The sequence below is a fragment of the Centruroides vittatus genome, unplaced genomic scaffold (assembly GCF_030686945.1).
Source record: "Centruroides vittatus isolate TY-2023 unplaced genomic scaffold, ASM3068694v2 contig_651, whole genome shotgun sequence".
NCBI classification, from domain to species: Eukaryota; Metazoa; Arthropoda; class Arachnida; order Scorpiones; family Buthidae; genus Centruroides; species Centruroides vittatus.
This window is the reverse complement of record NW_027122405.1, coordinates 2,428,537-2,455,205: the sequence shown is the minus strand read 5'-3', so window position 1 is coordinate 2,455,205 and position 26,669 is coordinate 2,428,537. Positions and strand designations below refer to the sequence as shown.

General features: G+C 30.8%; 2 protein-coding genes across 2 annotated transcripts in view; one reads left to right on the top strand and one right to left on the bottom strand.

The window, feature by feature from the left end:
* LOC136979919 (angiopoietin-related protein 1-like) overlaps positions 1-18,070 on the top strand; it is a 30,405-nt gene extending 12,335 nt beyond the window's left edge. The window contains exons 4-8 of the mRNA XM_067275963.1: positions 766-884; positions 1,116-1,261; positions 5,709-5,805; positions 11,240-11,410; positions 17,668-18,070. Coding sequence (XP_067132064.1) covers positions 766-884; positions 1,116-1,261; positions 5,709-5,805; positions 11,240-11,410; positions 17,668-17,924 — 790 coding nt within the window. The 3' untranslated portion in view covers positions 17,925-18,070. The remainder of the gene's footprint in view (positions 1-765; positions 885-1,115; positions 1,262-5,708; positions 5,806-11,239; positions 11,411-17,667) is intronic.
* The window catches only part of Mekk1 (mitogen-activated protein kinase kinase kinase 4), a 104,208-nt gene that overhangs the window by 27,842 nt on the left and 49,697 nt on the right, over positions 1-26,669 (bottom strand). Inside the window, exons 16-19 of the mRNA XM_067275878.1 lie at positions 22,110-22,191; positions 20,167-20,354; positions 18,796-18,866; positions 18,066-18,239 (exon numbers count right to left, since the gene is read on the bottom strand). Of these exons, the coding sequence (XP_067131979.1) occupies positions 18,066-18,239; positions 18,796-18,866; positions 20,167-20,354; positions 22,110-22,191 (515 nt within the window). The remainder of the gene's footprint in view (positions 1-18,065; positions 18,240-18,795; positions 18,867-20,166; positions 20,355-22,109; positions 22,192-26,669) is intronic.

The following is a 26,669-nucleotide window of genomic DNA, read 5'->3' as shown; positions in this document are numbered from 1 at the left end:
AACAATCAGTGAAATCTGAAACTGACAAAAACCGAGGCAATTATTTCCATATGAATCAATGTAAATCCAATTAATTCATTCTAGACACTCCAAAATACATACCAAAAGCACATTTTATAGAGAATTAATATAGAGTTAAATACTAAAAGCAATAAGAAATTAATATAAAAGACTAATTAGCATAAAGATAAAACATAATTAGCATTAAGATAAAAGCAATGGAATTGTTCAGCTAGACACGTGGAATACTGTCTTGTCTTGTAGAAGCTAGTTGGACATGAGCTTCTAGCCTATATTGCCTGTGATAAAGTGTGACGTAATTGTTGTGTAGTTGTATGCGTTTATGAAGGTCGTATCGCAGGGAATAATGCCTTCTGGGAGGTCTGTTTAAGGGTAACTGGCGCCTATTCAGGCATTACAGATGTGGAGAAAACCCAGAAAACTTCACGTGGCCAGCCCGTCCTTGTGAAGCGTCAACCCACGACGAACTCCCAGTGTTCAGGGAACGGAACCATTGGCCAATGGTGGGCTGTCGCAGAGTAATGCTCACACAATGAGAAATAATGCCACACTGAGTCGGAAAATGCATCGGTCGACTGATTTGCAAATGATTTAGTGAAGTAGTTGTATATCATTAATAATGATATACAACTACTTCACCAAATCATTCAGCCAAAAAACAATCTGTTTTTGGATGAATGGTTTGATGAAAATGATTTGGTAATTTGATCATTTTTAAAAACATTAATTTTATCTTATTTTCAGACTGATATATAATCAAACAGAAAATATGCCAAGTAAACAATATATTCTTTCTATTATAAGAAACACTTTATCTGAACAGGAATCACCTCAGATGACATGTGTCATGCCTTTACCACCAGGTAATAATATATATGAATCATATATTCAGTTCATACATCTATTTCTTTTGAGTAGATATTTATATTATATTGGTTATATTATGATGTTATTTATTAATCAATTAGCCACTTGGTTTTATAAGTTTTATTATTCTTGTTGTTGTTTCTGAAATTTTACTAAAATATAATAATAATCTATTTCTGAAAATATTAAGACATTGAAATTAGTAAGCCCAATATATTAATTAACAGATTCAAAGAAACATATATCTAGAGATTGCCAAGAAATACTTGAAGCAGGCTACAATAAGAGTGGAATTTATAGAATCCAACCAGAATTTGCAGTTCGGCCATTTTTTGTATATTGTGATATGGAAACTGAAGGTGGTGGATGGACAGTATGTTATATTTTCATTTTAAAACTTGTAAAATAATAATAATAGTGTTCAAATATAACATAATAGTATATGTATATATCATTATATGAATCATATAGATCTATATTTAATTACTATAATTTCCTGCAAATAACCCACAGGTTATCTGTTTTAAATCAACTTGAAATAAGATACAAGTTATCTGTAAATTTTTAAATTGTGATTATGAGATTTTCTATACATCAGTCTACGTGCCTTTTTTTTCACAGATTGTCTGGTATATTGGTCTATCCAGGAAACAGTGGTGTAGCGAGGAGGTGCAAAGGGGTCTAACATGCCATGGGCACCCCTCTGCGAGTGGCACCCAAATGGTCTCCAAGACAAACTATATGTGTTTCTGGAGAAGGGAGGGGTGCCAATAAAATGTTGTGCCCCGGATGCCAGTTATGTTCGCTATGCCACTGCCAGGAGAGACCATAAAATCAGATATTTCCATATGTTAAAAACTGGCATGCTGGTTTAAGTGAGATTATACATTCCTCTCCAGAGGGCAGCTGAAACTCATAGACACTAGTTTTTATTCTAAAATTGTGAAACTCAGCATTATATCAAAAATTACAATTACAGTAGAGCATCGATTATCCGACCTCCGATCAACCATCACATCGGTTAACCGACCACATTCTAGTCGGCAAATTCAAATGTCTGCTAGTGATGTGATGCTACAATATTTGGCTATGTCTTGGCTATTTTAGTGTTATTTTTGTTAAATTTTTGCGAGTTTTAGCTGGCAACACTGGATTGACCATAAAAGGTAGGCCAGTATTTAAACTAGGCTTAATTTTCTATTTTTTTCTTTATTTTTGTATTTATTTTGTGCAAAACAAAGAAATAATTTTTAATGATACAATAATGATGATTATTTTTTTTTTAAAAATTTTGTTAGGCTTAACATCGATGAAAATTCAACGCGAAGTAGGTTAATAGCAATATACTAATATACTAATTACATGGGATATACTATCATCATATTTTTTCATACTTTTCGGTTATCCCTTTTTTTCAGTTATCCAACCAACCCCAGTCCCCAATTGAGTCAGATAATCGATGCTCTACTGTATATGTTTAATTTCTGCATTTTGTCTTCTTTTTAACAATGTAAAATACTCATAGATTGCCAAAAGTGCTTTTTTTATGTTTATATTATTGTAAGTTGATCTAAAAATGTAAAAACAAACATATCAAATTTCAGAAATTCACTATAAATTATCTCAACTTACACTGATTAACATCTGCTTTGTATGAAATTTGAGAGGATGCTGTTATCTTTCAGGGTCAGAGTAGATTGTCAGTGTAGCCCACACTGACAAACTACTAATATTACTGATGTTAATAAGCCACTAATTGTTTTATTGCCCTGTAAATGAAAACTCTCTTCAGTCAAACTACAATGCTATTATTTTATTGTACTTGGAAGAATGTTTTCTTTAAGATTTATTTAACAATTAATTTTGTTAAATCTGATTAATTTTATATTTTAGTTACAGTTTAACCAGTATGCTGGTAATCCCAGGGTTTCTGGCATTCTGGTTTTCTCAGTTATACACAGCATGCCAGTCAATCCATGAAAATATGGTATTATTACACATTCCTACTTATACACTCATTGACAAAGAATTACACACAAAGATAAAAATGTCTGATTACTGCAAATGCATGTGTCTCAAACAAATAGTTATGATTACAATTGTAATCTTATTGCACTCCATGTAATGTCACCAGAGTATCATATAAAAAAGCTTGCAGAGACTCTTTTTTCTAGTATACTTGTTGTTTGGAAAACTTCCAATTCCAGCATGCCTCTACGATACAGTCAGACATGAACAGCAGACAGTTTGAGAAAGACTACATCATTAGCCTGAAGGAAGCAGAGTGACCATTTCCCCAAATTGCCTGTATCTGAGCAATTCTGACCTGACTGTTAGCTGTTAGCAGATATAATAAGAATAAAAAATAAATAGGAAAGATTTTAACATGGATAACATCTTTATTACATACTTATTGACAACTAAAATTATGCACCAAGAAGGCGGCTTTGAAATCAAATAAAACTTTATTATTGCAAATATAATGTTATCCAGAAACAGATAGAAACCTAGTTATAGAATATGTCTCTCCTTGTACCATTGACAGACAAATTTGCATGAATGGTAATCACTACATATTTTGCCATTCACATCTCAACTTTGTTTGCAGTGGTGCCATAACAAAACTGTGACTTGATATGAAATGGCAACATATCATCTTTAGCAATGAATTACTCCAAGTTTTTGATAGTAAATACATATTGTAGGGCAGCGTAGGCAATGTGACATAAAATAATGACTGAATGGTGATATCATAGGAGAAGGTGTAGTGTGTGTCACAGTTTATTAAGAAAAAGTTTGTTTATGCTGTGCAATCAAACTTCCATCATATGCATCAAAGAAATTTTCTACATTTCAGGAGTATCAAACATTTGCATAAAAATCTTAAGAACACTGGTTCAATTAGGTCTTCATGAATAAAAGCTGATCCTTGATAAGTCATTGAATGTTGAGCAAGTGCATGTTGACTTCCAAAATAGCCTGAAGAAATTTATTTGTGGGACATCTCATGAGCTGGGAAAATCAAAAATAACTTTGCATAATGTAAATATTGATTAATCAGTAATTGCCTTATGACTGCTGAGAAACATTATTCAGGCTGAAAAGATTTGTGCACTTTTAAATTAATCAATATTTCTCTTATCTGCTGACTGTGATTTAGCTTGCATAATGTGTTATGTAAACATCGCTGTTTGTATGCCTACAAACTGCAGATGCTAAAGGCACTTCAATTTACCAGATGACTATCTAAGCCAATGCAACAAATGTGTTGGAGAAAATCAAGAATGACAACTAGTACCTGGCAAGTGTGGGTGTCTAAGAATCTTCAAGTATGCTAAAAATATGCACATGACAACTAGTTAATGTGTAGTATACTTTAAGATTGATCATCAAGAAATTCCTCAACCAAGAATTTCCAAAATGCTAGATTAGTCAGAGAGGATCTATCCCTGGCCAGCATCATTACCAAACTCTCTCTCTGTTCAATTTTTCCTTGGAGTTACATTAATTAAAAGCAATGCCTATTCCATATCCATGCAGAATGGGGGAATCTGGAGTTGAGAAAAGCTTGTTTCTCACTCTTGTTTGGCTTCAGATTGGGAAGATCTGCCTGCAGTGTCACTAGGATAGGTTTTTAGTAGTATTTGATTTGGGGAACAGGAAGCTCATAAGATCTACCCGTCAGTTTTTCCTGACACCAGCCTAATTAGAGCATTAGGCATGCTAATGAATAAATTTAAATACTTTTCCAAGGAGGACGGATCGTAGATCCATGGTAAGACTTTGGCGTTGAGTTGAGTTCAACAATGAGACCATTTAAATCAAACAAAACAAAATTTAATAAGGACAAAACACAAAAGAAAATAATAATTGATACATAAAGAGATACTAGACCCTTACCTAATCGTGTGAAAGAGAGAGAGAACTTACAACAACTTAGACATATCAATCGAAGTCTACTAGTGAGGTAGTGTCTTCTTATTCTATGATTTGTGTCAAAGTGACGAATTGTTGTGATGGACGAGGGTCACAGAGGAGGAAGATGAGTGAAGGAACTCTTGTTAATATGGCCCGTTCAAACTATCACAAACTGCATCAATTATGTGGCGAGTGCCTGTTGTTTATGCGGCAAATCTGTTCATCTGTAGACTGCCTCAAATGGCAGGAAATCTCCCCTTTTATTGTATCCCTGAACCAATAGCATTAAAAAACTTATGTCTGCTGATGGGATGTACAGGAGGGTTAGATACACAGATGGTTGTCAAAGTTGGAGATAACTTGTGAGGGGAAGTGGATTTCCCTTTCTAACACAACAGTGTCACTTTTGTATTCCATTAGAGTAAACAATAGGGAAAAATAAATTCACTTTCTCATGCTAAATAAATGATATAATTCTGATTCTCACATAGAACATGGGAACTGAAGACACACTGTGACAACTATTAGGCAAGTCACACCTCAGATGCAGCAAAACACACAGCAGGAGTTGGAGCATCATTTGGACATCCTAAGGGCCACCAAGGATTCAATGTCAAACTGGACTAAGGTGAACAACTTAGATACATTATGCATAAAGAGCACAAGTCAAAAAAGAAATAAGTCTATATCTAAATTACATCATAAAATGATAACAAAAGCATATGTTGTTGTATTTCTCATACACCCTTCATTATGTTATAGCTAACAACAACTAATGTAAAATTATAAAACAATATATTCAGCTATAGAAAAATTAATGTAAATTTATAAAAATTTTTAATTCAATTTAAAACTGGCTTAATTATATACCCGATATCATTTTACAACTATTTTTAATATAGGTATTTCAACGGAGAAGTGATGGAAGTGTGGATTTTTTGAGAAATTGGATAGACTATAAACATGGATTTGGAAATACTGAAGGAGAATATTGGCTTGGTATGTTTTAATTATTATTAATTCTTTAATTTCTCGATAACTGATGTTATTAATTCACCTGTTGCAAAATTATCAGAATACAGTGATACATAATCTTACTAACATCATTTATTATATTTCAATAATAATCTATTTTATTTGAAGATGCAGGAAATATTTCTGGTTTTTAATATAATATGTAATTGTTTATTGCAGTGTGAGTATAAAAATTTAAATAAAAGCATAAATTTTTAAAGAAGTTAAATACAATTTAGTAATTTTATAGTTTCAAAATCTTACAAATGGAAGGCTTTTTATGCAATTTATAGTCTTACAAAAATAAAAAACAAAATTAAAATAACTAAAAATATATTTGTTATTTTTATTTGTACTTATATCTTACATATGTATTTTCTTTAATTCATGTTATATTGTTTTGTATTTTATATTAATTTAATTTTTTCAACATTTTTTTACAGTTGTGACCACCAGCACAAATTTAATGAGTTCTATTTTATTTAAATTTTGTTCTATGTAACATTCCATAACCTAAATATGGCTGTTAAAGACAGTTGAAAACATTTGTTCTTATACTAAATTGGTCCATTTTAACTTGATTACAGGTGTTAGTTGGTGCTTTTAATCCAGACATAAGTTAAATACAAATAAAAAGAGCATACACTTAAAAACTAATTCATTCATTCTATTCATTCATTGTATTCTATTTTAATTTATTTTAATTGAAAAAGATATCTGCAATTTTGAGATTCTAGAAATATTTATGTTTAATTTTGTTTAGAGTTTTGCTTTCAATTTATGTTGCTTTCTTTAATATATTGAACTGTAATAAAATTTAGAGTTGAATTACGAATTATAATATTTTTATTGTATCTAATTTTGTCCTTTGAATTTAGCAATTAATTCTATTGTGACAGCCAGATGGCCAAGACAGTTAAGGTATCAGCCTGTTGCATTGGGGAACCTAGGATTGAATCTGGCCTGTCAAAAACCCCAAAAAGTTTTTCATAGATGATCTGTTCTAGATATATTGAGCTCCATCCTTCACCATTCAGACATCCCCATTTGGGTCTGGCCAAATTCACAATGGATATTATTTAAAAAAGGGTCATCTTAATGCCCACAGGACGAAAAGGCATTAAAATGAGAAAAAAATTCTATTACCATAGTTTTTTTGATTCAAGGATAATATTTCTGTAGAAACTGATGGTACCTGCATTTGTGAACATATTGAACAAAAAATGGCTTTAAACTCAATCTTCATGTTATATAGATTAAGTTTATGTTCTAAATTATATAAAATACAAAGTAATTTCTAACATTTCTAATAAGAAATATTTAATATGAAAGAATGGGTAACATTATAAACATGCAGCTATACATCAAATGCCAAGTATAATGTAACTTGAAAAACTTTCTTCTTCACATCTGTTGAAAATATAACAAATATTGATTTTGTATTCTGTTCAAAATATACAAGACAATTTGAATGTGTTGTATATTTAAGAAAATGTCTAAATCTTTTTTAGCTGCCTAAACAAACATATAAAATGCATATTTCTCTTCTTTAACACACCAAGTTTCATTATTAATATTAAAAAAATCAAAACTTTCCTTTGTACTTTTCAAAAAATTAATAATAATACTAATAATATATTTATTAATTAAAACTTAAACATTAAATCTTAATTATTATCAAATTTTAGTCATAGCTATCATATACTATTTAAACTTGCAACAAATATAATATGAAATAATTTTAACAGCAAATTTTGTGCTTTGAAGATTTATTATAATAGTCAAATGATTACAGTATATGTGTAGAAATTAAAAGTAACCCAAATAAAAAGTTGATGTTCTCAGTTTGAGTTTTTTGAACTGTGTTAATCCAAGATCATGAGTTAGTAGTGATTTTCTGGACCTATTAGTTTTTCACAGGCATTTTTCACCAAATTGCCTTACTTAGCTGTTTTTTCATATCCTCATGCTACATGTGATTCATCTGTGTAAAAAGTTTTGTTAAAAGAATTTTTTCCACTTATCACAGGCCCTCAAAAAACTGCTGCAGAAAACCATTGCCTTATGCATGTGAATGCCTACAATTCTTCTTTGTTGTCACATGATTTTTATTGTCACATGCATAAGTCAGCAATTCTCTGCTCCGATATCATCTTCAGTGACCTTATGTCATCACAAACCGGTATTCAATAAATGCCCCTTGCATTTATTGGATATCTGTTTTTGAAGACATAAGGTCACTGAAGTTACCTTATTTTAAAATAAGGTATTAAACTGTCACAAAATGAAATTAAGGTATTAAACTATCAAACAATAAAACTTAATTTTTATATTTCTGATAATTAGCACTGAGTTCAGCGTTAACGTAGTTTCTTCTTTTTATTGCAAGCACTTTCGACGAAAAATTACGATCGTCGTCTTCAGGCGAATGTGGAAAGAACAAATTTGAAAGAGGCACGTGCCGAACGTTCCAAACCGAATAACGGAAGATTTTCGTTGGCGAATTTTTAAAAAATATAATGTATTCTTTTAGCGTTCGGTAACTTCGCCGGTTCGAAGGAGATTTTAGATCGGCACGAATTGACGGTGCATGCGCTGAAAAGCTCACACGCTACGTGTGCGCTTGTCGGCGTGTTTGAGTGTTTATGCGCTTGTAAAGAGTGACCCAAATTTCGGGCAAGTCCAGGGTGGGGACGTTGCATGCCTCTGCTGTTATTGTGAGGATCGCTTCCCAGATGAATATTATTTTTCTATTGTTAGAGCTTTTTAGGAGCGCTGTTTCTGACCAAAGCGGAGTGTAACCTTGTTGTAGAACTTTTTTGGTCAGCTCTGTTGTTTGCCTTCCTTTATTTATATCATCCTGGTGTTCCGCGATACGGCAGGCGATCATTCTTGTTGTTGCCCCTATATATTTCTCTATTTCTCCTGTTGTTGGATTTTGTAGTGGCACCGCGTAGACCCCCGATTTTTCTAATGCGCTGATTTTGTCTCGGTCGTTGCATATGGTTCTGCGTAGGCTGGGTAGAGGGGTCAAGGGGAGCACGAAGCCGTACCGCCGGAATATACGGCTAATGAGTATGGACTGTGCTCCTAGATATGGTAATGTTGACGGTACTATTGCCATTTCTTTTTTGTTGTGTAGCGTGGTGAACGGGTGGATGGAATCGTTCACTCTACGCAGTACATGCGTAAATTTGGCGCCTGTGAACCCAGCGTGTAATACTGCCATTCGTATGATTTCCAATTCATCATTTATTAGGTCCTGCGATGAGGGAAGCAGTATCGCCCTTCTGATGAGAGCTGCTATGGCGGCATTGATATACCGCGATGGTTGGAAGGCGTCAGCTGGAGTGATGTGGGGAATCATGTCGGACTTGTGGTATACCGCAAACCGTGGTCCTTCCGGCGATTTCTGTATCTGCATATCCAGAAATGTTATTGTCTGGTTCCGCTCCTTTTCCCAAGTGAATTTGATGGTGGGATAAACGCTTGATAGTCGCTGCATAAATCGGATAAATTCTTCCTCTGAATTCCCCCATGCTACTAGGATGTCGTCAACATATCGTAGGTATAACAGGGGGTAGCAAATAGTGAGCGGTGCGTTGAAAGTTTTTTGCTCCACGTCCCTCATGACGAGCTCGGCCAAGACTGCAGAGAGAGGGGAGCCCATAGCAAAATTTCTACGAGAGCTGCTCCCGGAGTCACCATTTGTCACTCCCTCCTCCATAGAAGCCAAGACCACCATCGAAGCCAACATCACAAGAGCAAACATCAACGTCTGCACCTTCTACAAAATGGACGTGATATCGCTATACCCTTCCGTCCCCACGTTTGAAGCCGTAATGCTAGCCAATACTATGCTCCTTAAGAAAGGTCTCACAGTTCAGCAGGTACTAGATATTCGCGAAGCGTTGATCTTCGTCACTGAAAACAATTATTTCCGCTTCAACCAGAAAATCTATCTCCAGAAACAGGGTGTCCCTATGGGCTCCCCTCTCTCTGCAGTCTTGGCCGAGCTCGTCATGAGGGACGTGGAGCAAAAAACTTTCAACGCACCGCTCACTATTTGCTACCCCCTGTTATACCTACGATATGTTGACGACATCCTAGTAGCATGGGGGAATTCAGAGGAAGAATTTATCCGATTTATGCAGCGACTATCAAGCGTTTATCCCACCATCAAATTCACTTGGGAAAAGGAGCGGAACCAGACAATAACATTTCTGGATATGCAGATACAGAAATCGCCGGAAGGACCACGGTTTGCGGTATACCACAAGTCCGACATGATTCCCCACATCACTCCAGCTGACGCCTTCCAACCATCGCGGTATATCAATGCCGCCATAGCAGCTCTCATCAGAAGGGCGATACTGCTTCCCTCATCGCAGGACCTAATAAATGATGAATTGGAAATCATACGAATGGCAGTATTACACGCTGGGTTCACAGGCGCCAAATTTACGCATGTACTGCGTAGAGTGAACGATTCCATCCACCCGTTCACCACGCTACACAACAAAAAAGAAATGGCAATAGTACCGTCAACATTACCATATCTAGGAGCACAGTCCATACTCATTAGCCGTATATTCCGGCGGTACGGCTTCGTGCTCCCCTTGACCCCTCTACCCAGCCTACGCAGAACCATATGCAACGACCGAGACAAAATCAGCGCATTAGAAAAATCGGGGGTCTACGCGGTGCCACTACAAAATCCAACAACAGGAGAAATAGAGAAATATATAGGGGCAACAACAAGAATGATCGCCTGCCGTATCGCGGAACACCAGGATGATATAAATAAAGGAAGGCAAACAACAGAGCTGACCAAAAAAGTTCTACAACAAGGTTACACTCCGCTTTGGTCAGAAACAGCGCTCCTAAAAAGCTCCAACAATAGAAAAATAATATTCATCTGGGAAGCGATCCTCACAATAACAGCAGAGGCATGCAACGTCCCCACCCTGGACTTGCCCGAAATTTGGGTCACTCTTTACAAGCGCATAAACACTCAAACACGCCGACAAGCGCACACGTAGCGTGTGAGCTTTTCAGCGCATGCACCGTCAATTCGTGCCGATCTAAAATCTCCTTCGAACCGGCGAAGTTACCGAACGCTAAAAGAATACATTATATTTTTTAAAAATTCGCCAACGAAAATCTTCCGTTATTCGGTTTGGAACGTTCGGCACGTGCCTCTTTCAAATTTGTTCTTTCCACATTCGCCTGAAGACGACGATCGTAATTTTTCGTCGAAAGAGCTTGCAATAAAAAGAAGAAACTACGTTAACGCTGAACTCAGTGCTAATTATCAGAAATATATGCAACTTTGGCGTGAGTTAACTTTTATTAATTTTTAATAAAATCATATTGCTTTTATCAAATAATCATGTTTAATATTGTTGTTTAATCACAGGTAATGATAATCTGCATCTTCTCACAAATCAAGATTTATATGAATTGAGAATAGATTTGTATGATTTTGATGATGGAAAAGCTTATGCAAAATACAGTGCATTTGCAATTGGAAGTGAAAAAGAAAATTACATGTTAAAAATATTAGGAAAATTTACTTCTGGAGATGCAGGTGAGGATAAATTTTTTTTTTTTAAAATAATAATAATAATAATAATAACAACTCTCCCATGGTCATCACCTGGTTGTGGTGAGAGAGCCCAGTAATTTTACTGATCCATAGGGCAATGCATAGACCTTACTGGCAGGGACACTCATGCCAGTAAGATCTATGGGGAGAGATGAAGCTAAGAGTGACCACACCCACATTCTGTGGAGATATTTATCATGGTAGTAACCAGATCTAAGTATGATACTGGCTTGGACGTCTCCTGGGTTAAGAAGGTCCGCATGCGTGGGTTAGGCAGAGGCTCACGTTCAAGAAATAGGCCACAGTCTCCCTTGGTTACTGGTGGCAAAAGCAGCACCAGCCCAAGCATGGCTACTGCAATGCCCTCAACAGATGTGAAGGCATTGCAGTAGCAAATACATACAGCAAAAAATCTACAGATAATCAGAACACTCCCACAAAAAATATCTTGAAAATGGATAAGGTACTTATCACTCCTTAGTCCTTCCTTGCAAAGGCATCATACTGAATACACTACACAAAAATCTGGAAACATGAGGCCTTAACAACAGCACATACATCCTATTACAGAAAGCAGCCATACTGAACACATGCCACATAGGAAATTCTTAAACACAGACATACAGAAAAAACTTACTATAGTGATTTTATAAGTATGCCTTGACCTTAATCCAGCACAGCAGTAGTCACTAGTATTAACCAAATAGGATACATTCCACCAAAACTATAATAATAGAATACATGAATTGATCGTTTCTCATTTCAGTGATATTTAGGCAGTTCTAACAAACAATCTGTTTCAGATTGTTTATTAGAAAATGTGATAAATGAAAATACATAAAATGCTAACTTCTTTATTATTATTATTTTATAAAATTATTAGCTGAATAATCATAATTCATCACATATGCAGTAAAACTTTGTTCATTTGAACTTCCTTCAATTCAAATTAAGAAAGCTTTATTGTATTAAGAAGTAATCTAAATTAACAAAATAAAGTAGCATGTGCAAATATGAACCAAAATTCTGAGCAATGAGCAAGATGGTATTACAGTGAATTCTCAATCTATTGTTTTTGGTGGGACTTGGAGGAAAAACGACTAATGCAGGAAAATAATTAACATGGGAAATTTTTGACATTGATGTTTTTATTGTTTATCTGTATGAAATGTGTATTTTCTAGTGATAAGTTTATATGATGGTTTTATGTAATACTAAATGATATGGAGCATGTGCACAGACATTCATTTATTCTACATTATAAAAAATTGTTAAGAATACTGAAATTCATTCTATTTTCTTTTGGTAAGAATACTTAATGTATTGATTCTTTTCTTGCAGTTGACAACAATACTGTAAAAGCGTGGAAAATGTTAGTGATTTTATAAATTTTTGTCACTTACAATGTGATGATTCTCTTACAGAAATGGGTTCTGACTTTTCTCACTTGTCCAGATATGTTTGCCCCTACCACAACACAATACAGCATTGCCAACCTACAGGAAAAATCATTGTATCTGCCCCTTAAAATTATTGTACATCCATCTCAATCCTTTACACTTATGCCCTTTATCTGTAGAAATGTTAACAAGGTTTGTCCTATGTCAAAATCTTGTAAACTTTTTATCAACAATCCTTTCTTACAACAAAAAAATTTTTAGACCTCATTTGGCAATGAAGTTTCTACAACTCTCTCTTGAATGGGCATAAGCTAAAATTTAATTTTTTCTTACAATTTCAACATACCAAACATTAACAAGTATGTAACACAAATATGTAACACATTCCTTTATATACCATACTTATTTCATATGCATAAACCTTAGTTTTTCAAGTTTTGTCACAGTCTAAAATTTTTAGTCCACTCAAGTAATGGTGACTCCCTATGCCAAAAAAGTTTTGGTTCTAGACAGTTTACTAGATAGAAACTACTCTATAGGAACTATATTAATACATTCTATTACATTATGCACATTATTTGCTCAGATTTTCTTTTCACAACAAATTGAGCATTTTATCAGTAGTTCTAAAAGTATAGCAGTTGGTGGTCTCAAAAATATGATAAAGGTCACCTTATAATTGAAAATATATGGTAGTAGCCAATCTAAAAACTTCAAAAATTTAGTAGCCCTCTAGCGGCAAAAAAAAAAAAAAACAAAATATCAATGAAGGTGATCAATGTATAAAAATAGTGATTGCAAATTGGTTTTTTCAATAATTAATGGTTGTTTCAGAATTACGCATATTTATGAAATAATTATACAAAACCCAATTATTGTACTGTACATAGTATAGCATCCAAAATAATCATACAAATACGATAATTATTGTACAGATGGCAAACCTGCAACAACGTACTAATTTTTACAGTGTTGCCCAGTTTTAAGAGGAAATGTTGCCAATAAAGTACAGTATTTTGTAAAGCAGTAGACAAAAATTACAATAAAAACTGGTTATCTGTAGTCCAGTGCTTCCTAAATATTTTCATTCGTGACCCCAGGCCAGGTATTAAATATAAAATAATAGATACACAAATATTGCCCATGACTACTTTATTTATTTGCAAGCAAAACATTATACATACATAAAAAAACCAGTTTTAGGATTTGCTTTATATAAGTACACAAATATTAATGAAAGTAAATTACATTTTAATGAGACTGATGTGATTGTTTTTTGCAGCATAACAATTTAAACCTAGGTGCAATATTCAACACTGCTGGATGTAAAACATCTTCAACCTTTTTCAACATTCAATGATATTCAGATTTAATAAGAGTTAAAACTGAAAAAGTCATTTCACATAGGAATGTGATGCTGAATGGCAGAACAACATTTAATGACATTTCAGAAATTGTAGGAAATTCAACTCTAGCACCAGTCCAGAATTGAGTCAAGTATTTTTGTTGAAATTCATGTTTTAAGTTAGAGTCACTTGATAGCTCAGCAAATTCCTCTTGTGGCAAATGATTACTATCATCAATGTTAATTAAAAATGGTTTCTGAATCCAAGCTAACTTTTTGAAATCAAAATTCGATATAAAATATTTGTGAAACAGTGTTTCTAGGGTAGAAACCCTAGAAACACTGTTTAAAATTATTACAGATGCATTAGAAAATACATCTATAATAATTTTTGTAACTAAATTTTTACAATTATTCTTTTCAATTATAAAATTGTCAATGGTCAAAAACATTTCAAATGAATCACTTTTCACCCTATTCATCCAAATCTTGATCTTTTTAATAAAACCTTCAATTTTATTATTGGAAGTAAATATATTGCAATTTTTTCCTTGAAGAGACAAGTTGAGATGTTTACTTTCTCAAAAATATCTGACATATAGCATAACTTTGATAACCATAAGTCATTTTGAAAGAGAGCTGCAAGATCAGAGTTTTGTTCAGTTAAAAATACAACTTCTTCTTTTAATAACAATAATCTGTTTAAACTTTGCCCTCTGGACAACCACCTTACTTCTGCATGTAATAATAAGTTTTTGTATTTGAAATCCATGTTTTTACAAAAATTTGAAAATAAATGGCTGTTAGGAGCATGGCTTTTAATAAAGTTTATAATTTTGACAGCATCCTGAAACACATTCAATTCTGTTGGTAATTTTTTTGCTACAAGGGCCTCTCGATGTATCACACAGTGTGTAAAAGTTACATGATCAGCAGCAACTTTTACAGATGATTTAAAACCAATATTTTCTCCCTTCATTGCTTTTGCACCATATTCCAATGCAATTTTTCCATTCTAAACCTTCAGTTTTATAAAATTTGTCAACTTTACTATATATGTCTTCTCCTCTTGTATGTTCTTCCAAAGGATGACAAAATAACAAATCTTCATTGGTTTTTTTTTTTCATAAATGTATCTGATATATACTAACAACTAAGCCATCTTTGTACTATCAGTTGTTTCATCCTACTGCAATGAAAATTTTGGACTTTCTTTAATTCTACTAACAAGTTGCTCAAATTGGTTGTTGCTGATTTCAGTTATTCTATTGGCAACAGCATTGTTTGATAAAGGAATTTTTTCAAATGTCATCACCATATTTACTTCTGTGAAGTATTTCTGCCATTTTAATAGCAGCAGGTAATACAAGATCTTTCCCAATAGTGTATGGCTTCTTATTTTTAACAATCAGATATGAAACTTCATATGACATCAATAAATACTTTTCGTTGAAAGTCATATATTATTTTTCTTTATTTGAAGATCTTAAGGTCCTTAAGATCTTAAAATAGTCCTTTCGTTTATTGATGTAAGAGGGATGCTTCTCTCCATAGCCAAAACATTATTACAAATTAAACAAAGAGGTTATTCCTTACCATTGCAATTATTAAAAGTAAGCCAAATTGTAGAAATGTCTCATCGTATTTTCTTTTACACATCTTAGGTACCTCTTTCTGACTACTGGAACCTGATTGAACAGACTTTGTAGCGTTGCCATCTACATCATTACCTTTGTTAAGCAAGTTCAACCATTTATCCATAGTTAAAAAATACCTAAAAAATTCTAAAATATAAATAAAATAGCATCTCTTATAATTATTGAGGTTGGTATTTATTTGAATAAAGTAAAACAATAAAATACAATATTGTATCATTAGCAATACACTTGTTACAGTGAAACAGAAACTAACAACATACTGGAAACACATCAATTCTACTGTAGTTGCATTAGCACCACATGCAAATTTATTTCGGTGTGCTTGTGTGATACATCAAGTTATAAGTTATTTAACAAAGGCACAATACATATACCAAATTACAATGCGTCACCACAATTATGATGCACTTAGTAAATTATATTCAGATATTAAAAAATACAACTATGAAACTTGGCCAGTATTATTATTTTATAATGGAGTTTTACAGAAAATGTAATACTTTCAATTAACAACAATGAAAAAAATCTGATTAATGTTTCTTCAAATTCTATTTATTTGAATTTAATTTTTGTGACCCCAGCATTTTGCTTTGCAACCCATAGTTTAGGAAGCCCTACTGTAGTCAAAGGGTTTAACTGTTAAATTTGATGTACTTTTATTTTTAGTACACAAAAATCAGTGTTTCAATTTAGTGCCCTGAATTGTGAGTAAAACAATTGATATGGGATAACATTTTTCTTTCAGTTAAAATACACAACAAACATTGCGGGAACAAAGAATATGGGAAAAATTAACATTTTATATATGGTTCCTTATTTAAGACTGGAGAAAACAACTGATAGATGCAGGAAAACAATTGATACAGGAACGATAGTTCAAGAATCCATTGTATTTAAGAACATGTCTGAACAAAAAGTAAATTGAATATACATATGAGTACTCATACAAAGGATCTTGAGCATTATGTAAATTTGTAAACAAACCAGAAACAATTCAGACAAATCAAAAATAATAAATTAAAAAAACATATCTAGATAATGATCCAGACACGTTTTTTCAATATGTTATTTTATTTTTTGAAAAATCTGTTCAAATAAGATAATATCTAGTTAAGTAATATTTTACTGTAAAATTTCTTAAATGATATTATGATCTGCTACATTATAAAGTGAAAGTCTTCAGAAAGTTGCCTTAAATTTTATCTTAAAATAAGAATTTTCATCATTCTTATTCTAGCAATATGATCATTAATTCTTTACTCTCATCTGATGATAAATAAGAATTAATTCAAATTTTTGCTTAACAGTTTGTTAGACAGTTTATAAAAAAATACTACTAAAAATATTTTCATTATACAGGGTGTCCCAAAAAGATGTACTAACTCTTTGATTGTCAAATATATAAATATTTTTTTGTAAATAGACGTGTCTTGACAAACACACAGTCCTAAGAAGTTAAATCAATAAACAATAAATAAATACATTAATTTAAAACCTATTACTAAATTAAAAAAACATATTATTAATCGTCTATCAAAGAGTGAGTACATCTTTTTGGGACACCCTGTATAATATTTTACATATGCATTTAGCTATCATAACTGTTAATTTCCATACACAGTATGCTTATCTGCATTATTAAAATTAAACAAAAAATAATATATTTTATTCTAAACGTGAAGTCAAAATACTTTTTAATTATTTCTGATCATTTTAACAAAGATTCATATTTTTATTGATTTAATTATAACATTTTTTCCAAAATACTTTTAGATCTAGATATATATTGATAAATAAATATTAGTATAGAATGTAATTAAAAAAATTTTTCTTTAGGAGATGGAATGAGTTATCATGTTTCAATGGAGTTTTCAACTCTGGATGCTGACAATGACAAATGGGTTGGAGGAAGTTGTGCAAAAGATCATAAAGGTGGATGGTGGTATAATCAATGTGATGCAAGTAACCTAAATGGTCAATATCTTGGTGGTTTAACTCAACAAGAATACCAAGGTATTTATTGGTATGAATGGCAAGGCCCAAGTTATTCTCTTCGTGCAACTGAGATGAAAATAAAACCAGTCAGACACTGACACAAATTAATATACAATAAAAAGCATTCAAATTTCAAATGAACCAAGTGTCTCAATTTTAATCATATTCTAAAAATTGCTATTGTAAAATTACAAATTCTTTTCTAAGCATTTATATGTAAGTAAATAATCAATACATACCTATTTTAAAGCCTCTCTGCCATGGAAAAGTTACTCTTCTGGCACTAATATGTAGCGGAGGTGTTTGATGGACAACATCACTTACCCTGCCAACAACTTTTCTGCTTTCAAGTTTATTTTGAAGTTTCTCTTCAAGTTTACTAATGGCCATTTTTAATCGCCATTCTCGATTTCCTGAAAGTCAATTAAAAATTTGTCACTCCATTTAGTAAAACCAATATATTATATCAAATTAAATTTGATTAAAATAATACAATTTCTACAAGTATTATTAATGTTAAAAATATAAAGATATGTCTGTATTAAAATCATTACTAATACATATCTTATTAATTAAAAAAATAATTATTTTCTGTATACAGTAAATTCAGTTTATATGTTTCTTTTTTAAATATGAAAATATGTGATTTTAAATAAATAAAATAATTTAAAAAGAAAACATTTTAGTTGAAGAATATTTATGAATATAAGAGATGAAGCTTTATTGTGTGCTTAGCTTTTAAGTTATATCTAATTAATTATTAATCAATTAATTTAAAATTAATAACTAACTTAATAAAACCAAATTTATTAATTATTATTATGAATAATATGGTATATTTTCATTTTTGGCAATTACTTTTATCATTTATTGAAATAATATGAGAAAAATTTAATGTTAGCAGTGTGATAAAACTGAAAAAAAGAGTTATTTAATTATTAGTTTTAATAAATAATAATTAAATCTTACCTGCCATTTCTACCATATTATTAATATTATTATTTTTAGATAGTTCTTGTAAGTACATCTCATAATCAGCACTAGAAATATTAAATTTAAAATTCAGCTAATCATAATTTATCATAAAATTTTATTTATTTTTTACATTATTATATCTTATTAAATTTAAATAAATACTGAGTAAAAATTATTCATATTAATAAAATTATTTTGAAGAGTATCAAAGAAAGACTGAACATATTTTAAACAGTTCTGCTGAGACAATAAATGAAACTAAGAGAGTGCAATTTTCATTATATGAAGCAGTAGTTTGATAAAAATTTATTTCTACTTTACATGTTATTTTAATTTGAGCATCCTTTGTTGTTTACATAATGTCCATTTAACAATTAATCTTCTGAAAAGAGTTTTAATGTACAGTATAAAATACATTAGAAATATATCGTTTCTTTCACAGCATAGACAATTGTTTATAGCTTATTTAAATTTTGTAAAATAATCTGTAAATGATTCACTCTTGCTTGTTATATATCCTTCTATTCTCACTCAGACTCTTTTAAATCGTAAAACAAACACACCTTAACACTGAGAACTTTAAATTTAATCATAAAAACAAACGTTTTCAACCCATTCAATGGGCCATTATCAGGCTAACAACATTCGAATACCATTTTGAACAACCAGTTCAAATTGAAATAAATTACAATAGAACTCACGCGCGATACTAGACTAAGTAAACCAAATACCACGCAAAACTACATTAAACAAATATAAATAACATAGAAAAATACAACAAAATATGCTAATTGTACATGTATACATTGTAAAAACCTATAGGTCCATAGGCAATCCTTTGCGCCTAGTGAATGTTTTCTATGTTATTTATATTTGTTTAATGTAGTTTTGCGTGGTATTTGATTTACGTAGTTTAGTATCGCACATGAGTTCTATTGTAATTTATTTCAATTTGAACTGGTTGTTCGGAATGGTATTCGAATGTCGTTAGCCTGATGATGGCCCATTGAATGGGTCAAAAACATTTGTTTTTATGATTAAATTTAAAGTTCTCAGCGTTAAGGTGTGTTTGTTTTACAATGTTATATATCCTTAGAGAACAAACTGATTCACATCTGGGGATCAGGAAACAATGCACTGGGTCAATTTCATTTAATTTCTCTTCTGGAAAAAGTTATATTACACTGTTGGTTGATTTGATGTATATGTACCTTTAAAATAACTAAAAAGTTTTTGAGTTACTGTTTTATAAGATGAAAATTTCATTGTCGTAGTTTTTTCTACTTTCTCAATAAAACTATTTCAACTGTACAGCATCCATTCTTTCTCATACACACTATAGTATAAACATATGTAAATATTTACCTTCTACCAAGATTCTCTGGACAGCTAATTGGTGATGATGGCAACTGTGCCTCACTCTTCACAGAATACTGACAACAGACTGTAAAATTAGGCTGTGCTGCTATATGTGTTGGACTGGTTACACGAGAACCAGAGAGAGGCGAACCAATTAAATGAGTTATACAATTATTCATGCTTTTCTTTAGTTCCTGAAAATAAAATAAAATAAATTAGACACATTTAGTATATTTATTATAAATAAGTTCTAAAATAAGTACCAAAAATTTTGATAGATAGATAGTATAATTGCATCACTTAAAATATAATATTAAGTCATCAATATATTTCTTTTAGCGCTATAAAATGCTAATTTCATATATTATTACTAAGACTTATTCTTAAATTTTTTCATTAATAAATCACCTAATAAACATGTTATCAGATATGACCTATATGCAAATTGGGTCCCTTTATTATGACCCATATGAAAATAACTATATATTTGGTTATTAATATAAAACATTTGTGAAGAATAGTATTATTTCTAAAACATCTCTTAAAGAATTATCTGAATTATTTATAATAAATCACAATATAAGAATGCAAAAAGCAAAAAAACCTCAAATTTAGTGGAATCAATCACCGACTATCATTGTATCACAATACAATAATTATTATCTGAAAATCATTTAATAAAAATTACTGCAATTTCCATAAATTTTTTTATAGTTATGATACTCTTACATATTTTTAATGACTTTTTCAAGAAATGTTGTATAATGATAATAAAACTTTAAAAAATTTAGTTTGGTAAGTATAGAGATATTTTTCCTTTAAGTATGCCAAAATTTGTTTTTTCAATCCTTTATCAATTAAAATTTTAAAACTCACTTTACTCTTGTTTAAAGAGACTTCATAAAATTCAGACATGTTCATGATTGTGTAATTCTTAAATTTCATCATTAGTTTCAATATATGATAAAATATCCAATAGGATTTGATCATCATCAAAGAAGTTTTTAAGTTCAACACAAAAAAAATACTTAAAAAAAATTCAACTAAATTCAAATTATTTAATAATGAAAAGACAGTTCTTATTGCCTACAGAAAATTGTAAACTCTGTGATAATTCACATTTGAGAAAGCATATTTTATGTGAATGTATAAAGTTAAAGGAGTTAAGAGTGGACACAAAGACAGAATTCTTAGAGAAAAATTAACTCAAAGAAAGAATTTTATATATTATTTGCAGCAGAAGTTATTTTGTAATTATATAACTATTTAAACCAGGATGAAATTAAACTTAATTTATAAGTAGTAATTTTTTTTAAATTTAAAGTGACAAAATTAACAAGAAAAGTTAATTTAAGTGTTTCCATGTCAATCTAAAAGTAGCATGTATTTGTTGTATGTGCTGTTGTAAAGACCTAAAGTTTCTAGACTTTTGTACACTGTTACAATAAGTATAGGAACAAACAATACATTACAAAAAGTAGCCATACTAAACACATCATAAACTCAGAAAATTTCTTAAACACACACAGGATCATATTTAGACATTTATCATTGGGGGCATAGGGAAGCATGGACGCTGATTTTGTCAAGAAGCATCGATGATATTAATAGTTCACAGAAAGTACTAGTCAAGAAGGTTAGTTCTTCTTCCCCCATTCTTCCCATCTTTCATGTCCCTTCTTTATACTACTGTATTTCTCTTAATTCCAAAAAAATATTGTTTGTTTTGTTTTTGATGGCACAAGCACAACTCTGCCAAATATTCAGCAAACTTTCTTGACATCTTGACATGAAGGCAAGATGCCCTCTGAAACCCTCCAGCAGCATTGCCCCTGAACATGAACATAAACATACACATATATATTCACACAAATAATATAAAACAAATTTTGGATTATAAAAGTTTAAAATAAAAGAAAATACAAAAATTTATCATTTAATAATTTCACCTGAAATTCTTCATCAGTCAGTGCTTGTAAATATTGTGGGTCACAAGCAGCTATTAGAAATTCCAAACCTTGACTAGCCCAACTGAAAATTATTAAATATCATTAATATAATATAAACATTAATTTATATTAAAATATTATTTAGTATTTTAATTATACTTTAACCCTTTCCATGCGGAAAACCTTTAGCATTAAGAAAATAGGTGGAATTCATTATGCGGCGCATTTTTGCGTTTTTTGGGTAATTTTTTAAATCGCGATATTTCGCTTCAATATTGTGCTATATTCAATCTGTTTTTTGTGTTTGATTAAAAACATATCATAGTTTACGATTGTTTAATTTTTAGTTTAATACAAATTTAAAATAATATTAAAATTTGAAGCTTAGTAACAAAAGAAAAAAAAATCCATTTAAAGGGAATCGCTAAACTTTTCACATCTATTAGTTAGACACATCTGTCTTCTTGTAAATAAAACAAACCGCAACTCTCTAGCTGGAGCAGGGGAGAAGTTATTGCCATTATTCACACTATGTCTCTAATTACTTAGCTGGGAGAGTAGTCGATTGTTATTGTGAAGCGACACCGATTAGTCAGCTGTACGACGTGTCAGTCGTAAGCTGACTAAAGTAAGAGCAAAGCTGTACGACTGTGTTAGTCGTACAGCTTTGCTCTTACTTTTGTAAAATAATTAAATGTATTCAAAATATATATGAATTCATTTGACAAAAATTTTAAAGCCAAATTAACAGCGCGAACACTTTCCATAAACTTACTATAGGAAGGTGGAGTTTCCCGGGAATATTTATCGCTAGATAGTTTTAAAAACATATTTACTCGCCTAAATATTGTCGAATTAGCTAATTTAATGTCTAAGTGTTAATTAGAATTAAATCGATTTAAAAAGCGAATTTACAGTGATTGTTTACATTTTACTTCGAAGGTTGGAGGCGGGCTTTTGCGGCAATTTTTTCGTTTCATAAGTCTGTGATTAGTTAAAGTAACGTCAACAAAGACAGAAGAGACTCAATAAAACTGTAGAAGGAGTTTCCCTTTGATTGTTTTCAGCCAACTGTGTAGTTAACTGCGAAGATTTACTGTAGAATAGTAGGGGATGTATTTACCAAAATATTTATGGCCCAGGGGTGGTAACAAAACGTTTATTGGCTTAAACAAAGTCAATCGACATACAGAAGAGCGAATCAAAGCAAAGATCTCTGGAAAACTCGAATATAGCACAAATTAATCGAATTTTTTAATTTGGACCGATCGGTCCGTTTTGCATCACCGATAAACGAAGAAGTCACGTGATACGGACCGATCGGTACCTAACCGCATGGAAAGGGTTAAGCAATATATATTTTGAAAAATAAATGAATTTTAATTCTAATTAATCAAACTTTTATATTTTTTTCCACCTCTCAATGGGTGCAATATGATTTATAATTTTGCATTTTACAAGATTATTTACAAACACTTATTTTAAGGCAAATAAATATAAAAACTACTTTGATATAACAATTTACTTATTTTTAAACAAAGCAGTTTAAAGATTATTATTGTAAAACTAAAAATTCCCCCATCAAGCATGATGAAATACTTTTTATAAGAAAGCAGAGATTGAAGAATTGAGAAGAGTAGAGATTTCAAGAAATTTAAGAGTTGTTAGTATAAACTATGTAATTTGTAGAAATATTATCTGTTGTAACATAAAGGGCAACAAAACAAAATTTCACCTGAAGTGGGCAAAAAAATTAGGAGTTATAGAGAATTCACTTACACTTACACACACACACACAATGACCTTTATAAGAAAAAATATTAAAATCTTTATAAAATTTCTTTATACACTACATTCCAAGTAAAATGTTGTGATGTTGTTTCTGCAGCCCTTGACAAAACCATTCTTACTCGATGTTGCTCAAACCAGACTTCATGGCCTTTGGGGATCTCTGTTGTTGTTATTCTGTTAGATCTACAATTTACCTGACCAATTTTACTGTTATGCTTTCCCCTAGGCAAAATTTGTTCTTTTTTCTTTTTTTTTTTTGACAAAATAGCAAGTCTTTAAAAAATAGCAAGTTCCTTTCTAATTCCACATTGATAAAACAAAGATGAATTGTGTCTACTGTACATTAGTTAGATGAGTGATAACACTTTCTAAATAATGGGCTTGTTACATCATTACTTCTGATTGGATAATAAAATGTCATGTGGTCACCATGAAAAGATTTTTTTAAAAATTTGTTATAGAAGTGGCACAATGAGGCTATCTTCTTTTTAAAGTTTAAATTTTTAATTTAATGAAATAAGTTTAAAATATGCCATTTGCCAAAATATTTTAAAATGCAACTTAAGGAAAATTCCATCATCAAGCATGAATGAAATGAGGTCACTGATGTCACTTCAATGTAAATGCAATCACCAATGCAAAATCTATAAAAAATTTATTCTATTCTATAGCTAATATTTCTGCAAAATACATAGCCTATACTTTGTCAAAACATGTAAAATGAATATAACTGAAATTTCATCTAGATTGGACAAAAATTGCAGGAGTTATAAGGAACTCACTCACACACACACACACACACACAACAGCTTTTATATTATTAATTTCACTATAATTCATATTTCAGAAGATATTATTTATAATTAAAAACAATTTTATAAGTAACAAAATTATGTATTACAACAGAAAATATTTTCTTTTAATTATAATTTTTATATTATTAGTTTAAAGGTAACATTTAAAGTAATCTCTATAATTGAATAAAAATTAATATTTTCATTATTACATAAAAACTAATCTTACTAAATTAATATATTATAGCTAATTCAATGTTATCCTTCATAAAATCAAAAGTTTTATTTCATAAAGGTTTAAATTGTTTTTATTAAAGAAATAAAATTTTTCATCATTGTTTCTTAATGCTTTTAGACATTTCTATCCAATTACCAGTAATTACACCATGTAACAAATTTTTACTTATTTTTATTTCCTAAATGTTATTTCCCAATTGCTATACCAAAAACGTGTATAGTAGAAAATAGTTATTATTTCCCTCAAACTTTACTTTGTGACAAAAACAGCAATATTTATAAATGAATTATTTTCAATGAAGAACCAGGTAAATTTGCATCTCTTCATTTAAGCTACGTAAAGTCATAGAAAACAATATATTATTCAAAATAAACATTTATTTTTTTAATCTCAAAATATCTATTTTATCTTAAAGTATGTAAAACTGACCACAAAACTTTGAGAGAGAGTGGTTTTTCAAGATTTACTATTACAATGTAAATTACTTTCACAAATCAAGCTACAAATGTAGTGCGATGTGGAGTCACTGCTGTGACTCTCAATATTACATAAAAACCAATAAATCTCTCTTTACAACATACAGTCAAATTCAATTATAACAAACACAGATATAATGAGTTTACAGTTATAATGAGCACACTATAAATATTTTAATTTACACATGTTTCCACAGATTTTCTCATGGTTAGAACAAGGGAACTTCAAGGATATACTGAACAAATTTTCAGTAGCTATGCAAACACACAAACATTCTTAATTATTCAAGTAGTAAGAAATGCAATACCAAATTCTTGGAAGAGATAAAACTGAAAAGGTTACTTAGTTTTATAATTAGTTTTACTACCTGTATTGATTCCGACCTATAAATTCCACTATTATCTGTCTGTCATCTGTCCTTCCTTAATCTTGAGAATGGAGTTAGATAGATGAGAGCCGAAATCAGATATGAAAACTTTAAAGCAGGAGTCCCTGACTAACTATACATGAACTTCCGATGCAAACCAAAAGTCATTTTATTTCAATTCAAACATTTTTTTCCCCAAAAGGAGTTAGATAGCAACATAGTCATGCCAGTCACCTAACGGGATGTAAAGGGGCAAGATGCTACTAATTTGAGGTAGAAAATATATTTTAAATTAAATAAAATTTTAAAAAATGATTAAAAATTGCAACCTATCATTGTGACGATGTCATGATAACTTGCTTGTAATCACTTAACATTCTTTTTGGAGACTGTTCTCCTCTTTCTTGACTAACTTCTGGCCCTACTTTGCCAATTTACCTAATCATCACTGATTGTAAAACTACCATATACTCTAGTTAGAAACGAACCCTTATACAAGAAAATATCTCCTGGTTTATAAAAAAGTAAAAATTATTCATGAGTTAGAGTGTGGTGCTAAAAACATTGAGTGTGTAGAAAGTTTTCTCTCTCATCTTTGACAGTATCAACATTATCAAAAAATAAAGCAATCATCAATTTTAAGATTTGTCGATAAAAAGACTAACAGAAATCAGGCATATTATTAATTAATATTATCTTTAATTTACAAAAAATTAAATTGTTACATTGTTATATATATATATATATATATATATGTATGTATGTATGTATATATATATCTATATATATCTATATATATATATATATATATATATATACATACATACAGTCAAACCTGTTTTTATGCGCTCTTTTTATGTGCGATTTTTATTTGTGCGATTTTTTTAATGCGA